The sequence below is a fragment of the Onychomys torridus genome, chromosome 23 (genome assembly GCF_903995425.1).
Source record: "Onychomys torridus chromosome 23, mOncTor1.1, whole genome shotgun sequence".
Lineage (NCBI taxonomy): Eukaryota > Metazoa > Chordata > Mammalia > Rodentia > Cricetidae > Onychomys > Onychomys torridus.
Genome location: NC_050465.1, coordinates 6,836,404 through 6,854,717, shown reverse-complemented (window position 1 = coordinate 6,854,717; position 18,314 = coordinate 6,836,404). Strand labels below are relative to the sequence as shown.

At 50.8% G+C, this 18,314-nt stretch overlaps 1 protein-coding gene across 1 annotated transcript in view; it reads right to left on the bottom strand.

Moving 5' to 3' along the window:
* The window catches only part of Ramp1 (receptor activity modifying protein 1), a 48,026-nt gene extending 30,575 nt beyond the window's left edge, over positions 1-17,451 (bottom strand). Inside the window, exons 1-2 of the mRNA XM_036172749.1 lie at positions 17,139-17,451; positions 1,270-1,408 (exon numbers count right to left, since the gene is read on the bottom strand). Of these exons, the coding sequence (XP_036028642.1) occupies positions 1,270-1,408; positions 17,139-17,190 (191 nt within the window). The 5' untranslated portion in view covers positions 17,191-17,451. The remainder of the gene's footprint in view (positions 1-1,269; positions 1,409-17,138) is intronic.
* Between the last annotated feature and the right edge of the window lie 863 nt (positions 17,452-18,314).

The window sequence follows — 18,314 nt, the reverse complement described above, 5'->3', positions numbered from 1 at the left end:
ATTCCACTTAGTTCTATAGGTGTACGGTATGTGGATCACTTGAAAAGCGTTTTTGTCCTGGCCGTAGTACAGAGTGAAGTTGACCTAGATTTTCTTGGATGCCGATTTTTCTTTTGAGGCTAAAGACACCTACCAGCCACTCTGACTAGAAATTAGGGGTGGGGGAGGAAGAGGAGGAGGAGGAGGAGGAGGAGGAGGAGGAGGAGAAAGAGGATGCCCCTGCTGTGGGCAGCAGCAGCAGCAGCAGTAGTGACATCTGAGTTTCTAGAAGAGTGTTTCGGATTCCCAGAAAATACACGAGCATCCCCACCTCTTATCACCCTCTCTCTTTGTTGACATTTCTGCCCTGACTCCCTGCACTGACTCTTTTCTTCTGTTCTATGGCCTCGAGTCAAAGGCTCTTGTCATCTCTCATGCTCTTGAACACTTACTGTCTGAGGGCAGAGCTTCTAGACCTGGCTTCTGTAATACTCTAATCCCACATGGAGCTGGCAGCGTGCACACACACACACACACACACCTACACACACACCCCTACACTCACCTACTTACCCACCAGAGCCACAGGATGCTCCCAACCCCACACAATGAACAAACAAAGCCTAGAAAGTGCATCATGGGCACACCAAGCTTTGATCCTTGCTTGGTGTTGGGGGAAAGACCCCACCAGCGAGAACCTCCTAGCCTGCTGTGGGGTGCCTGGGGGCTGAGAGACAGTGAGCAAACACTGTGGTCGGAAGAAGGGCCTTTGGGATAAAAATCTGGGTCTGACAGGAGAAAAGTTCAGTGGGTGCCACCTTGGTGGGGCTATGGGCCACCCCTTCAGTGACAGCCTGCCCCTGCAGTTCTGACCCCTGAACAGGGTGGGTGGGGCAGAGATATGGGGAGGATAGCTCTGGCTTGAAAAAGGATAAAAGGAACCAGCAGGGAGATCCCTGGAGTCCTGGCTTCTGTCACAAGACAGTCTCTCAGGGTTCTGGCATTGAGTGGGGCTCAACTGCCCCAGGTACCTGCACTTGGCTGTTATGGATATCTAACCCTGAACCCACCATCTCCTGAACCCCCCCCCCCGCCCCGGTACCCGTGGCCACCTTGACAGCCATTGAGGACCCAGCTCCTCCCACACTCATGCTCACATCCACCTGCCAATGACTGGTACTCCCTCAGTCCTGTCCCTTTAGACTCTGGCTTTCCCCCAGACCAGTGGTCTGATGCCCCACTGTAAAGGAGAGGGCATGCCTGCCAGTCTCCTCTCCTGACAGGACTCACCCTATGGTCTTTCCCCAGTCACACCACAGAGTCTTCCCGATGGCCTCCATGTTCTCCTTGAAGCGGGTGAAGCACAGCTCCTGGATGAGAATGCCGTAGTCAGGATCCCGGCAGGCAGTGACCATGAAGACATGGTGAGCTGCAAAAGACCATCCAGGGGCTGTTACCGACTGGATCTCCTTCCTGGGAGGCAGCCTCTCCCATTGCCTCCCCACCCATCGCCAGCCCTCCTCAGGGGCCACAAGCATCTGTGTGATTAGGAGGTAACACACCTGCCACTGGTTTCATTTTGTTGGGATAAAATACCTGCCCTCCCCCACCCCCACAAAAGCCATGCAGGGAGGGAGGAACTTAGCCCAGATGGTCACATCACATCCACAGGCAAGAGCAGAGAGAAGTGTGCGCACACTCACTTGCTGGTGCTCTGCTTAGTGTCTCCACTCTTACTTAGCTCAGGACCCTAGGGAATGGTGCTGCCCACAGTGGCATGAGTCATCCCGCAGCAAAGAACTTAACAGCGCCACCCACAGACAGGTCCGCAGGTCAATCCAATGTGGAAGAGACTCTCTTCACAGGGAATTTCCACATCGTGTCAGGTTGATAACTTAAACTAACTACCACTGTGCCCAAAGGCTCCTAATGGACTCTTTCCTTAGTCACTTTGTGTATTTGTGAAGGCCCCACCAGCTGACAATGGGACCCACAAGGTCCTAGGATGCACTTTCTGCTGCTGGTGATGGCCTGCATTTTCTCCAAGCTTACCCTGGGCATTGGCACCAGGCATTGGCCTCATGCTGTTTCATCCCCCTGCATGTTTCTCCTAACCTCTGCATAGCTACAGAAAGCCAGGCAGCAGGCACAGCTTGCTGGGGTTGAGCCCAGGCCTGCCAACCTCCAAATCCAAGGGCTGACCTCAGTCAGGTAGTGTCCCAAACATAAGGGAGCCATCCTTGCTGCCCCAGGGGGGGGGGGTCAGAAGAGGGTCCTGGTCTACTTTGTTAATTTAGCACCTGGAGCTGTACCGCACTACCCGGGTCCCTGGGCACACTTGACTCCCTGATCATGCTGGGCATCTTCTCCTGATAGGACCCAGCTCCATTCATTAGTCTCATTATTTCCTATCCCTGGGAGGGGCTCAGAGGGGTGCAGGACTGCACAGGGCTCTGTGAGATCCTTATTGGCCCTCACCAGAGAGATGTGGGATGGAGGAAAGCCTCATTTCATTAGCATCCCATCTCAGGAGAGCATCAAGTTGTTCCTCGCTGCTCTGGGGACCAAGGATCCCACTGCAGCAATGGGTGACCCAAGATCTGAGCCCGTGGGTGGGCAGCTGGAGGTCTCAGGCTTGGGAACATAAATGGCTTAGAGAGGGTAGAGACCCAGAACCTGTAGGATCCAGAGAGCACAGAGGAGCCAGTGCTGGGCTTTTCTGAACGGTTGGGTCCCCCACATTCTTGTACACTTCCATGCTGAAGGGTGGTCTTACCGTGACCACCTATTTACTGATGGGAAATAAGTTGAAGTCTCAGCGGTGCAGAGGTGGTGTAGACCAGAGCTGAACGTGGTTGGCTCCCACAGCCCAGGATGTGGCCCCGGTGCTGCCTGGCTTGAGATGAGACCCCAGGGAAGCTTGGAGTGCAGAAAGTATGACCTGTCCTTTGAGGCTGTCACAAGGAGCAGGTAAGGAAGAAAGGGGGGCACAGAGAGGGTGGAGAACAAAGGGACTGGAGGGTGCTGTCCACAGTGTGCCCAGAGGGGGACATTACAGGGTGGACAGATGGAAGGGTGAGTTCCATGGATGCAGATCTGGTGGCACCTGACAGCCCAGATCTGGATGCTGAGGTCACAGACATGGCAATTGCATTCAGTGGTACACAGAGGGCCAGGGGGTTCAGGTTAGGAGAGGAACAGGAGGAGAAAGAGTCCTGGTCATTGGCAACAGAGCCATCAGCTACCCACAAGGACAGCTTGACCCCAGGCAGTGTGAGATATTCATAGGGGTGAGGGGGTGGGTGGCAGGGGTGGGAGTGGGGGTAGGGGTGGGCAGCCACCCAGCAGAAACCTGGAACATCCCTTAGGAAACAATCCCTACATTCACTTGCTTGTCCCACCATGGTCTAGGAAAAAGGGCTGGCATAGGACTGCCTGAGCCTGGACAGGGCGCCCCACATGGGTAGGGCCAGTGTTTCTGAAGCTGGGGCAGAGTGGTACAGAGCAGGCCAGAGGGGGCACACAGTGAATTCCCCGGGAAGGGATCTGGGCATAGGAGCCCTCCTCGTATGGCAGTAACGGCCCCCGGACCATGTCTCTTGACAGTGTGGTCAAAGCAATGAAAGTGAAGCCTTATGTTCAATTAAAAATACAAACCCAGCTGGGTGGTGGTGGTGCATGCCTTTAATCCCAGCACTCGGGAGGCAGAGCCAGGCGGATCTCTGTGAGTTTGAGGCCAGCCTCGTCTACAGAGTGAGATCCAGGATAGGCACCAAAACTACACAGAGAAACCCTGTCTCAAAAAACGAAAAAAAAAAAAAAACCACAAACAAAAACAACACACACACACACACACACACACACACACACCCAATCAACCAAATAACACACAAGAGCCCTGTCCCTAGCAGCTTGTGGAGTCATGTGAAGCCTGGTTGCAGTGTTCTGCAAACCTGGGCTTTCTCTCATGCCGGAGGACCTGCCACAGACTAGTGCCTGCTGGCCTGAGGCTCCCCATAGGCATCACCCACCAACAGGTCTAGGGCAAGCAGGGCAGGGTACTCTGGGAGGCCAGCTGCTCAGGAAGAGAGCCTGGAAGTTGTGTCTGGACAGTCAGCTTAGCACAGAGATATTGAGATATTCACAGCTCTGAGCTAGGACTGGCCAGGAAGGGGGCTAGGTGCTGGGACACACCAGAGTCCCGAGAACAAAGGGAGATGCTGAGGACTTTTAGGAAAAGCTCTGGAGTAGTCGTGGGTGGAGACCTGCCACAGGGATCGGCTGACAGATGGAAATTGCTCCCAGGAGGCACTCCAGAGAAGATTCAGCATACACAGCCTTCAACATGAACCCTCCATCAGTGAGGGGTCATGGGAGGGGCTGCTGGAAGTGTTCTGGGCCCCACCCAGAGTCTGGGGAAGCTCAGTGGGCAGCAAGACCCCACCCCCCACTCCCTAGTAAGTCTCTGCACCCACTTTAACTCATGAAGCAGCTCAGTGTACGGATGCCCAGGTCACGTGGGTACAACGAGAACCTGGGGACCTCTGAACCAGCTGTGCACACTTGATGGCTATGACAGCATCAGGGGAGACTGGGCAAGGGGTAACTTGCTTGCCACCTTTGTCCCAGCAGGATCCCCTGTGGAAAGCCTTCCCGTGGTAGACAGGAAGTACCAGGTACACAGCAAGCTCCCAGGGCTGGATGAGAACCCACAGCCTCATGTGAGTGTCCAGGGTCCTCTCTCCATTTGTCCCTTATACTTCACAGCTCCTGGGCACCCAGACTTGGCCTGTGCCTCATCTGACTCCTCCTCCCATGAACTCTATGCTCCAAGGTGTCCTCCAGCTGCCCAAAGCTTGAGGAAGCCACCACACCCTCCACAGCCACAACCACATCCTGGATGCTCATGGTGAGGGGCAAAGGCTCCTTCTCCAAACCACTTGGCCGTGCTTTCACCTCCTACTCATTTCTGACTCACAGGTTGCCCCTCCCCAGCACTCAGCAGAGTGGCACATCAATTTCCATCAAATGCCTGAGGTACCCACACTCAACTGTCAGGGAACAGTGCTAGGGATGGGAGCCAGGGTGCCCGAGGCCATCCCTGGTGTAAGGGACTGAGCAAGCAACAGAAGAGGAAGGGTGCCTGTGGTCTTCCTTCCTGTTCTGGAAGAGTCAGTGTTAGGACAGAGAAGGAGATGCCTTAGGGAAGGTTCTGAGTGACATGCATTAGAACCCAATGTGTGCTGACATCAGCACTGAGATCTGCTACGGAGACCTGGTGTTTCCAAGTCTCCTGTGAAGGGCCAGGGAACCAAGAGGTGCACATAGAGCCGGTTTCTCCAGAGAGACTGTGCTGCTTCCTGTGGAGAAGTGGTCCCCTGTGGTGGGTATTGTGTTCCCTGAAATACTGTGTGTTCCCCGAAATAAACAAATCTGGGGTCAGAGAACAGACAGCCACTAGAACAAAGCCAAAAATGGTGGCTAGAAAATGGGAAGAGTAAGCCATAGCAGAAGTTGGGCGGTGGTGGTACACGCCTTTAATCCCAGCACTTGGGAGGCAGAGCTATCGGATCTCTGATTTCAAGGCCACTTTAGAAACAGCTAAACATGGTGACCCACGCCTTTAATCCCAGAAACCCAACCTTTAATCCCAGGGAGTGGGGGGCAGGAAGAAAAAGGTATATAAGGCATGAGGACCAGGAACTAGAGGAGAAAAGCTGTAGTTAGTTAAGCATTTGGTTGGTTAGCATTCAGGCTTTGGAGCAGCACAGTTCAGCTGAGAGCCATTGGGTTGAGGACTCAGAAGCTTCCAGCCTGAGGAAACAGGATCATCTGAGGAACTAGCAAGGTGAGATAGCTGTGGCTTGTTCTGCTTCTCTGATCTTCCAGCATCCACCCCAATAACTGGCCTCGGGTTTGATTTCATTCATAAGACCTTTTAAGATTCCTGCCACAGTCCCCAACAGGGAAATCGGTGCGAAGACCAGAATTGGTGCTGGGGACCAGAAGGACCAACCATGTCCCTTCCATACTCCCTGGGGGATGCTCCCCTCCCTGCCCTTTTGCCTCCCAAACCAAGATCTGGCTAGTTTTAGTGTCTCCCTGGACTGGCTGCAGAGCTGATCCTACCTGGCCTGGCCCTTGTAACCTTCAATTTTCCTCAATTCACCCCTCCACCTCCTAAAGGAGGACGTGCTTGCCCAGTCCCATCATCCTTCTGCTATTCTCATCTTTTCCTGCCTTGGAGAGTGCAGAACCCACATCTGGATTGTGGCCATGGGCAGTTCTGCAGGCAGATCTGGAGAGCAGCTTCATTTTGTAGTCAGAAAAGCACCCTAATCTTTCTTAAAGAACCGGTCACAGAAAACAGTAAAATTGCCCCAAGCTTTAAACTCACCCATTGGAGCCAAAGGGCCCATTCTGTGTGCTGGCAAATGTAATCACTGAGGACCACTGTTTTCTGAAAACCAGACTGAGGCAACATGGCTCCCTCAGCTGCCTGTCAGGACAGGTGCTCCCCTAGGCTGTGATAACTTAAGAATTTCATATCATGCCTCAGCTCCTTCTCTCTACTCCCGGAAAATGCCCCAACTGAGCATAAATAGCATCATACACAGATAGAAGCTACCACGGGTCTAGGAGATCAGGAGTGGCGGTGATGGCCACCATCTTGGAGTGTGCTTGTCTCAGAAGCCCTGGAGATGTGGGCTCAGGGCCTCTCAGACAGCAGCAATCCCCAGAGCTAGGATAACTTAACTTGGTCCTCAGAGGCTCTGAGACTGTAGGAGAGTCCCAGGGGATGATGGTCATGCCATGTCACAGAGATGCCCAGCAGTTACCAGGAAACAGCATTTGTACTCCACTACTCTCAGTGACAGATGAATTGGAGGTGATGAGAACAAGGACATCTGAGAACATGAGGACAAGGGATAATAACCCTCTGCACCATCTCTGCTCCCATACCAGGTCTCCGGGGCATCTTCCATCTCTGTAGGTGGCTCTGACATCCCTAAGGCTCATCCTACACAGTCCCAGGAAAACAAAGGGTTTTCATCATTTGACACTAATGTTGGCAACCCAGCTTTTTAAAGAGGTCTGTCTGGAATCTTGTACCTAGTAGAAGATGCAAAATATACATCTTGGCAGCCTGAGGGACTGTGTCTAAATTAGACCACCTTCGAGGCCACAAAGCAGGTCTTAACAAATATAACAGAACTGAGAATTTCTAGTATCTCATTAGATAGCAGTGGAATAAAACTAGAAAAAAAAAGTGAGCTAAACCACAGAGACTACACAACTACTCAGACTGAACAATACACTTGGGAGGCAAAGGCAGGCAGGTTTCTGTGCGTCCCAGGCCAACAAGGGCTACATAGTGAGGCCCTTTCTTAAAATAAAACTATAGTCCAATTTCCTTGATGAATATAGACATGAAAATGTTCAATAAAATACCTGCATATAGTCGGGTGTGGTGGCGTATGCTTTTAATTCCAGCACTCCGGAGGCAGAGGTAGGGCTCTGAGGTCTCCTATACTCAAGCTATGCCCAGTGTCAGTCCACTTCCTGTTGCCTTTGGATCAAGATGTAGAACCCTCAACTCCTCTGCAGCACCATGTCTGCCTGCATGCTGCCATGTCCCGTTATGATGATGATGATGATAATGGACTAAACCTCTGAACTGTAAGTGAGCCACCCTAATGAAATGTTTTCCTTGATAAGAGCTGCCATGGTCATGGTGTCTCTTCACAGCAATAGAAACCCTAACTAAGACAATCATAGAAATAGAAAGTAGAGTGGCGGATGCCAGTGGCTGGGAGATGGAGGAAGAAGGAATCAGTGATTAGTGTTTAATGAGGACATATTTTCAATCATTCTGGAGGTCTCTGGGCTGAAGACTCCATGAATGTACCTAGTGCATGTAACTGTACACTTGAAAGTGAGTTTGAGACATACTTTAGGGAACTTGGTTATCAGCTTGATTGGATCTGGAATCAACTGAGATGTGCTTCTGGTCAGGCTTGTGCAGGGATATTGTTGAAAGGGATTAACAGAGAAAAGAAAAGGCTTCCTGCAGAGTACACAACACCTTCCAGCTGTGGTCCAGATATACAGAGATCATGGGGAAAAGCCACTGCTTCTTGGCCTGCCTTTCCCTCTTGCTGGTGAGGGCATCTGCTCTGCTGCTGCCGCCCTTACCTCCATCTTTCACCAGACTCCAGTTTCTTTGGCTTTCCATTGTAGACTAAAGACCAGGGGCTCTCCAGGGAGTTTCCCAGGCCTTTTGTACCAGATTGGTACTACTGAGGCTTCCAGTCTTGTAGAACAGGTGCTTAGCCTCTCCAGCACAGTCAGCTGTTTCTGCACTACCCAACACATGTAGTACACATCAGTCTAGTAAGTCCTCTTCCATGACATGAATTCATGCTATCTGTCTTGCTCCTCTAGGGAGACATGACTAAGACAGGCACAATTAAAAATAAAATGTCAAAAGCAATGTGTGGGCAGAGAAGGTGGTGCTTTGAGCTCCATGCTGCAGTGACTGTTGGCTTTATGCACACAAGCCCCCACCTGTCTCCTGCACACGTCTTAGTGACAGGAAAAACGGATAGTTCCTCAGTGTGGGGTCTACAAAGCTCAAAGATCTGGACAAGTACAGCGAACAAGGACACAGAGGACTAAGTTTTTTAACCTAACACAAGGAATGCCCTATCCCCTTGGGTGAGCGAGCATGCTCAGCCAGTCCTCTGCTTGGCTGAATTCTGTGAGTTTTTGTCTGTCTTGTGCCTGCCATTAGCATCTTCAGAAATTTCTGTTTGTGGTTTCTCTTTCCTCTTTGACACAGAAAGCATTTGGAAAACAGTTTTTAAGACTCCCAGTGGCTGGGAGTTTTAATTAAACAATGAGAATCAACACAAAACTGCTACATTCTTCCTAGTGGCTCATGGCTGTTCATAAAAGTCAACATGTAGGGGTAAGAAGTTACCTCCAGGTCACTCTAAGTGGGTGGCTATGGCAGATCTGTCTCCCAACCATGGTGCAATAAAACCAGTAATGACTGTCTGGGATCCCCAAAGCCTGAGCCACTGGGAGTCTTAAAAACTGTTTTCCAAATGCTTTCTGTGTCAAAGAGGAAAGAGAAACCACAAACAGAAAATTCTGAAGATGCCAACGGCGGGTACAAGACAGACAAACTCACAGAATTCAGTCAAGCAGAGGACAGACTGAGCATGCTCACTCACCCAAGAGGATAAAGCATTCAGAGAAAATCGATCAGGTGATCTTCAGCACTGACTCTTCAGAGGGAAAAGCACTAAGACACTAGGCAGTGTCTGTCCTGAAACTTAAAAATTACCAGCTCACAAGAGCGGACCAAGAAAGGCAAACACCCACTAATATGGAAGGAGTTAGAGAAGTGACTGCCTACACAGCACTCCCAGACATATAATGACTTGTAGCTTTATATATGGAGGACACAATAGTCTGAAAATGTCACAGAATAGATAATGAAGGTGCCGCCTTAACCCCTGTGCTACAGTTTGGATGTGGAATGTCCCAATGATCGATATTGCAGTACCGAGGTGTGGTTTTTGGGTGGGGCAGTGATGGGTTGCTATTTTGGTAGACTCTTGGAATTGATGGAAACTTTGAAGGGAGTAGATCCTCGGGGCTAGATCCTGTCCCTAGGCCCTTTCCTCCTCATCTCCCTCAGCCTCCTGTCTTCCATGAGCCGGGCAGCCGTGTTTATCATTTCTTGCTGCCATATTGTCTCAGCACTGTCCAGAGGTAAGACGACCACGTGACCACATGGCTGAAACCTCTGAAAGCCTGAACCAGAATAAATCCTTCCTCCTTTGAGTTGGCTTTGTCAGGGATTTTGCCACAGGGATGAAACATCAGCCATGTTGCTGTTGCTTAATTTCATGCCAACTCAACACAAGTTAGAGTCATTTGAGAGGAGGGAGCCTCAACTGAGAAAAGGCTCCCAGCAGACCCGCCTGTGGACAAGCCCGTGGAGCATTTTCTTGGTTGATGATTGACGTGGGTCCTAGCTTACTGTGCATTATACTAACCTTGAGTTGGTCCTGGGCACGTGGGTCCTTGTTTAGAAAGCAGCCATGAGGAGGAAGCCCGTGAGCAGCACCCCTCCATGGCCTCTGTGTCAGTTCCTGCCTGATTTCCTTAAATGATGGGCTATAAGCTGGAAATGAGATTCACCCTTTTCTCCCCAAGTTGTTTTTGGTCACAGTGTTTCATCACAGCCATAGAACACTAACTAGGACAGAAATTGGTACCAGGAGTGGGATATCGCTGTGACAGGCATGACTGTGTATTTGGGGGAGAACTGTGGAAGTCTTTTTGGCCTGGGAAAGCCACTGAGTGTTCAGAGCTCAGGGAGCTGCTGTGAGAACCAAGACAAACAAACATAGGAGCAGTGCAGATGATAGAGACTTGGCTTGTAAAGTTTGAGAGGGAAGTGAGACTCTATTGGGGCCATTTAATATTTCAAAATAAGAAACTGTGGTTCTGGTCAGCTGAGGCTAAAGGATCAGCTGTGATTAACAAGAGACCCGCATCACTGAAGTGAAACTTTTTTTTTTTTTTCAAGACAGGGTTTCTCTGTGTAGCTTTGGAGCCTGTCCTGGATTTCACTCTGTAGACCAGGCTGGCCTTGAACTCACAGAGATCCGCCTGGCTCTGTCTCCTGAGTGCTGGGTGTGTGCCACCACCACCTGGCTTGAAGGGAAACTTTTGTTTTGCTGAAACAATAGATGCTGGTGAGCTGGAGCAGTGATTAAGAAGGGACCTTATCGAGGACTGTAAATCTGGGAGTATTTCCTCTAGGTCAGCATACAGAAGCTGTGGTCCAGAGGGGACTGAGGCTGTGTCTCATGCTGGCAGCTGAACTAGGTAGTGTACAAGTCACCCAGGTGGAATCAGGTTTGAAGGCATAAAGGAGTCATGGAGAGCAGCTGAGGTGTGGCGCTGGGTGTCAGGGCTGGCATCCCAGAAGAGAGGCTGGGAGAGGCTACCAGCAAAGGTGCAGATTCAGTGGCACTGGAGCATTTTGGAGATGCCAGTACTATGGCGTGACTGCCAAGAACAGCAGCAGCTGTGGAGCGGAGCCAGCCTGAGCCTACAAGGTAAGGACTCTACCCATTCCTCTCCATGTTGTTTTGGGTCAGGGTGTTTATTGAAGGGTACACTATTCAGTGCTGGTTGTTCCTTTGGGATTGAGAGCTGATTGGAGACTATGCTTGCAGCTTGAGGGGCTAGATCAATAATTGCTAATCCAGCAAAGGGTCCAGATTCAAGATCTGAAGTGTGGTTTCTACTCAGTGGGGGATTGCTTCTGCATCACTGCAGGAAAAAAATCTTAAGTCACACCACAGTAAGTCAGGGACCACCTGCAGAACATGATGGGGGGCGGGGGCGGCGTGGATTGGACACATTCCTAGGCAAGCAAACAGACGTAACTGCAAAGAAGATACAAAATCCCAAGCAGCAAGACAGTTGTGGAAAATCCCTCCAAGGTGGTCAGCCACAGTCCCCAAGGAAAAAAGGACTCTCAGGTCCCCCAGTAACAGCCTTATCCTGCCAGCAGCATGTTTTGGTACCTAGGGTCAGAGGTGATGTTGACATGGTTCATGTAGAAGGGAACCTCAATCCAAGAGATAAAGCTATAGAGGAAAGTGCTGAGTAGTCACATAGGACTACTGAATAATAAAGGCAAGAACAAACAGGAGCTCCTGGGCATCGAGCCCTGCTCAGCCTGGAAGGGAGCAGCATCTTGTAGCTCTCTATTATCACTCTAGCGGGCCAGCAGGTCAAGCTGCTCTGTGCATGTTAATGGCTCTTCTTTAATGTGACAAAACAATATTTCATACATGGGAAGATGATGTACCCTCTATCCTCCTGTCCTCTTGGCTATAGACAGTGAGATAAGAAGCCTTTGTGCCACAGGAGAAAGGCAGAATTACCACCACAGCCTACAGCAGAGGAAGGCTGCTGTGGCCAGTCCCCTACACCATGTGGAAAAAAAAAATATCAAAACCAAAAACCATGATGCCTGGGAGGCGGTGGTGAGGTCACCCGTCGCTGTAGCTGACACAGTGCCCTGTTTGGAAAGCTTTGGGAGGAGCTCAAATACAAACGAGAAACACAAAGAGAAGGGAGACACCACACAGGGCACACAGAGTGTCTATTGGGCCTTGGGACATGGCTTAGGAGGCAAAGGCGCTGTCATCAAGCCTGGGGACCTACATGGTGGAAGGAGAGCGCCAGCTCCTGAAAGTTGGCCTCTACCTCCAGCTGTGAACACACTTGCCCCTCTCCACACACATGCAGGAAAATGAATACATTAAAAAAAAATGAATACTTTTTTTTAAAAAGAAAAAAGTATTTTTTTTTTTTAGCTCAGCCTCACTCAGGAATGAACTGAGGGAGCACGGTCCATTCATTTATAGCAGCAGCCAAAAGCACAGGACTCCAAAGGAGTCACCCACAGAGAGGAGCCAGTCCATAAATCCTTGGCTGAAGACGCAGGAGAAGGGTGGACTCTTGGGCAGAGGGTCTCAATGCCAGCCTCTTTTGATGATTAAGTTCAATGCCATTCCCAATAAGCCACCATCCCTTCCCAAAGTCTAGCCACTAAGGCCATCTCTAGAGAATCACCTGTGAGCCAAGGTCTGAGTGAGTTTGTTAAAGGGTAACATGGGAAGTCACAATGGGAATTACCCCCTCCCACGAGGGACCCAGTTACCTGTTTTGATCCCTCCTGACTTGTCAAGGTGCCCAGTGGCACTTGGGATTGTCTCAGTCTATCCTCCGAGGCTGCTGGAGCAGAGGTAGAACCTGTGGGCACTCCTTTCTCTGGGGCCTTCACTTGACTCAGTGAACCTGGCCTCCCCTCCGCAGGCTTGCACAAAAGCCAGGGTCTGTCTCCAACCACTATGTAGTTGACATTGACCTAGATGAGGCTACTGCCCCAAGTATCTCTCCTGATCGTGCCTCTTTCTGGTGAACCCTCGATTTACATAGACACCTGTCTACCAGCTATTGCCTTACTTTCTAAGGGGACCTGCCTCCAGGCTGCATGGACGAACTGTCAAATTCAGCAAATAAATGACAGGGTGCCCCCTCTCAATTCAAATTTCAGAGAATCTTAAAAGTATGTCTCCAAATATTGCACAACACATGCTTATTCTGAAACACCTGTCTGAAATTCCACTTTACCCAAGGCTCCTGTCCTACACCTTTACCTTGGGGCGCCAGGGTTATTCCCCACCCAGGTCTAGCCAGCTTCAGCACCTGTAGCCCATCAGCCCATGATGGGGTGTAGCCCAGGGCTCCTGTATGACAGCTCAGTCAGCATACTTTTCTTTCAAGCTCCCATTGTCCTCTAAGCGCCAAGGGAGCCTCAGGCTTCCAGAAGCAGGTTCTTTGCATCCCCCTCTAGTGCTGAAGTTCTTCAGAGTTCTACCAACCCCTCAGCTGTGTTCACCAGGTCTCCCCCTCACAGCCTGCTACACACACTGCACTCAGTCACCCCCTGGGTTCCAGACACTGGTTTTCAGGAACTTGCTGATGCTCAGATTCCCAGATGCACAAGCCCCTCATGGAAAATGAAATCCAGCTATCTACTGTTTTACTAATCTTGAAGTGGCTTAGAATGCATAATGCAATATAAATGCTATGGGAGTAACTGTGATGCTGTATATCTCAACTTGTACTTGTTTAGTTGCAAATGGTCTGTGTGTATGCACACAAGTATGAACACAGGTGTGTGGAGATCAGAGGACAACCTCTGGCATTGGTGTTTACCAACTTCCTGCATGGAGGCAGATCTGTTGCCTTTCTGCGGTATCTGACAGATGGGCATGCCTGAGAACTTCCAGCCTCTCCCATCTCCCCTGAAGAGCACTGTGATGACAGACCTTTGAGCTGTGTGTCTGGATTGTATGTGGGTTCTGGGGATTCAAACTCAGGTTCTCAGACACGTGCAGCCATGCTTTTACCTGCCAAGTCATCTTCCCAAGTTCTGCAGTATTTTTGTTGTTGTTGTCGAAACATCTTGATTATTTGAGACAAGGTCTCCCTATGTAGTCCAAGCTGGTCTGTTCTGTGATCCTTCAGTCTCAGCCTCCTGAGTGCTGGGATTACAGGCGTGGACCACCATTCCCAGTTTAAAAGCACGTTGACCACATAGCAGATAAAGAGGTCAGGGCAGAGGGGCAACTTCATGGTTGAAACGGGGCATTTCCCCACTTTGGCATCATGGACATTTGGACATATCACTCTGTCAGAGGAGTGGAGGCATGTTGTGTGCATCGTGGCCACAGCTGAGGAGAGCTATTTAGCGGCACCCAGGCTTCTAGCCCTCCTTGTGTTGACATTGTTTGACCTCTGAGCTATGGGATCTGTAGAAGGTTGGATACTTGACTCAAACTGGATGGGTTCCTGAAGTGGGTTCCAACTGGGGCTCACAAGTTATGAGGTGTACATCTGTCTCTCTGACTCATGGCTGGGAAGCCTGTGGCCTGCAGGATGCACACTGGCAACTGGCACTCAGATCCACTCTGGAAACACACCCACTTTTTCCAGGGCCCCAGGAAAAAAACCTGACTGTCCAGCCTGTGAGCATCCCAGTGGCCAGTGCCCCCAGTGAAGGTACAGCCCAGCAGGACACATGGACTCTCAGGAAGGAGGGGCTGCGGGCCTGAGGGAGGGGTGCCTTTAGGGAGGTACTCCCTGACTCCGCATTCTCACGAGAATTCCTACCACATGTGGTACCCATGTCACACACTCTGCTAGGTGCCAGTTTAGGACTGATCAGAAACGATGAAATTGGTTCATTCTGGGGTATGTGTAGGGAAATCACCAGACTTTTCCAATGAACTATTTGCCCCAAGTAAGGATTGCATCTAAAAACCGGTTCCGTATGTTATGACTCCCTGCAGCCCAGCATGGATGAAAATACTGTTCTGCAGCCCTGGGCTAGACTGACAATCCTCATATGGATTTAGTATGCATGCAGGGAAGGACAAACACCATCCTTCTCTGCCTCCAAGCTCACAGTCATAGCAAACAGACATGGTGATTTGATTAGCAAGTGGGAGCTCCTGGATCTGGACTCTGGCTGCTAGAACTACGTCCAGATAAAAACAGCAATGTAGCCACACTCTGACTTCCTGGGATGCTTGCTTCACTTGCAGTTTATGTATAGTTTAACAAATAGTCCAGACTCTCAAGTCCCTGCTTCTAGGTTCCCAGCGTGATAGACAAGAGAGACGTGCGTTCCCCGGTACAGAAGTTTTGGGAGCTGACCATGCCCATGGCTGGCATGCCCCAAGTGAAGTTTGGAAAAACAGGGGTGGCTTGCAAAGCAGTCACCAAAGTTGTCCAAGCTGGTCTGCCTTGTAACCACACAGCTCACATCTTTTCTGACTGCTGATGAACTTTTTGATGATTATACATGGAATTTTAAAAAAATGCACGTGGTCTTCCAGGAGATGGCTTCTGTAAACACAACGGCACACACAGTACTCAGGGAGAAAAGAAAATGACATAGCTGCTGATATTTTGATAACTACAAATAAAGCCAGCAGGTGGAATAAGTAAAGAACTAGCTTGTTTATAAAATTGTCCCAGATAAGATCTTAGCCCTGAAGATTAGCATACTTCAAAGTAAAAACAGAAACCCTTCTACACAGCCATGCCGGACATCAAACTCTATCACCAAGGAGATCTGGCCAGTAGCAGGCCCAGGAAGAACAGTGTGAGCTCAGAGAGTCCACTCGTCACGGCTGGGCTCCAAAGACATTAATTCTCTGATAACCTCATAAAGTTGTGCTTGTTCTCCAAGACATAACATCGCCAGACAACTCAGGGCTACGTCAGGAGCACAGGACATTGGACTTCGAGAAGAGCCCTTTTCCTGGTAAACACGGGAGGTCCTTATATGTGGTCAGACATAGTCTTCTATTTACACAAGCCTTTTATTTACTTGCTTATTCTTAAAAAAAAAAAAAATTGCTCCACCAGCTCTCTGCCTTGCTAATACAGAAATGTTCATTTCTTAGGAAACTAAAGCTAAAATTCCGCATCAAGCCGAGAGGATCTTAACACAGCTGAAGATATCATTATTATTATAAGGTTTTGCTTTTCATGTGAGTTTAGCCGAGACATGGAAGGAGCAAGGTCCACCGTCAGCTTCTCTTACACAGAGACAGGCTTTTTCTGCAGACCCGGCATTCCTTGGCGAGGCTTACAAACGGGTGAGATCTGCTTAGCAAATGGAAGGTCTCAGTGCTGTTCCTGCCCAGGCTCCCCGGACAGGCCACACTCTCCTGATCTATTTCCTTGTCCATAAACATGCCTGTGGCCAGCCTTTACCAGTACCAGAGCCGGAGCACCAGGTGCCTCTGACCAATACCTCGGGTGTGGTAAAGACCACAAGAACCATTAAATCCCAAGGCCTTTCCAGGGACACGGTGGACTCCTTGTTTTGCTCTCATTAAAAGGTAGCTGTGCACCTGAAATATATTCAATAGGGATGGCAGCCCAGGGTCCTGACAGCATTCTGCGCCCATCACAGACAAGGGAAGTGAGATGGACAGTTTCTTGTTGGCCACCCCTGGACTGTAGTTCGTGATCACTCTAAAACAGAAACCCAGCAAGTCTGCCACCTCTAATTTTTATTAGCCACAAGTGCCAAGTTAACTAGCCAACAACAAACTCCCCGTGGAAACGGCCTCAACAAGCAACTGCTGTAGGTGGCAGTCAGGTTTCCAGTTATAGCTAGTATCCAGATCCCTAAGCTGAGGCTCTGATGGAAGTCAGACACATCTGCAAGCTGCTGCCAGGCTCGGGGAGCTTGCATCAGCTTGGAGCCCGCCAGAGAACTCAAGTGACCCCCGCGCTCCCATCCCTCCCGGAAAGCAAGCTGTCCATTGTATGGACAAAAGTTGCTGGTGCCTTCGGATGGCGGGCTGGGTGATGTGCCCAAGGCGTCCCGTCTCCGCGTTAGCGTTAGGTGGTGCAGCCCTCTGCACCGTCGCTCTTCTGCCCTGGCGGAGCCTGCGCTCTAAGGTGAAAGGTGCATTCAGGTGTTGCCCTCCCGGCCCCAGGTCACCGCCGGTGCTGCAGCCCGGGCTACTCACCCAGCAGTAGCCAGAGGCCGCGCCGCGGGAGGCTACGCAGGCCCGGGGCCATGGCAAGCAGAGCCCCGGCCGTCCCAGCGCCTCGCCGAGCTCTGAGCCCGCTGGAGACGTGCCGGGGGCGGGAGCTAGGGAAAGAGGCCGCGCCCGACCCACGGCGGCTCCCACGCCCGCTGTCGAGGGCGGAAGCTGGCGGGCGGCACCTGAGGCTGGAGCGCAGCTGGGACTGGAGGGGAGGTTCCTGGAATGTCTCTGGGGCGAATGGGCTTGGAGGGTCTCCAGGTCCTTAGACCCGGCACCTCTCCCTGAGGGCCGGCTTCCGCAGCTTTATCCTGTGGTCTGCTCTGCAAAAAGCCAGTTGCCCATCTCCTTTTTCCCATGGGGGTGCTGGAGTAGTGGGGACAAAACCAGCCCTGCTAACATCTGCGGGACAGGGGTGGACCACTCAGGAACATGGCTCCTAGGAGGGACAAAGGTGCACTTGCCAGCAGTTGGAGATAGGCCAGCGGAGTCCATAAATACTCAACTTAGGGACAAAAGGAACGGCTAGGTAAAGAGGTGACGGACTTCCGTTGGGGTTGGCTCCTGGCCATGACTGTACCAGAATGGACCAGTAGTGATAGGGAGTCTTGGGTGTGTTAATATAAGCAAGAAAGGCTGTGTAACACTGGCATGCTGGGAAACCTGGGGCAGATGCCCTCAGTACAGGGTAGGGCCTGCACTGGAGTTGTAGAGACAGCAGTTCAGACTATCAGAGCATGGCTGCATTCTGAAGCTTCATGGTGGCCGGCCTGCAGTACCTTGCAACTGAGCAGATTATCACCCGCCCCATGCAATGGCAGAGGCTTCTCTCAGGGGCCAGTGGACAAGACTGTTGGGTGACCAACACTCCTCAAAAGAAAGGGAACAAGGCTAAGAGGTTGCTGCCACCTTCTGGCCAAGCGCTCAGGACCCATCACATCAGGCTGGTATCCTCAACATAGGCCAGGGCATTTGGAATCTGCATACCTAAGACTTGGGGGCGCCAAATGTCCTAACGTCAAGGGGACATAAAAAAGGAAACACATTCTTTGACTTGGCCAGCCTTTCATTTTAAACCTTATAAAGACCCTACCAGGATGCCAGCCTCCTCACATTTACAGACATGGGAGTACAGGCGAGTCAGTGTTGGGAAACTGC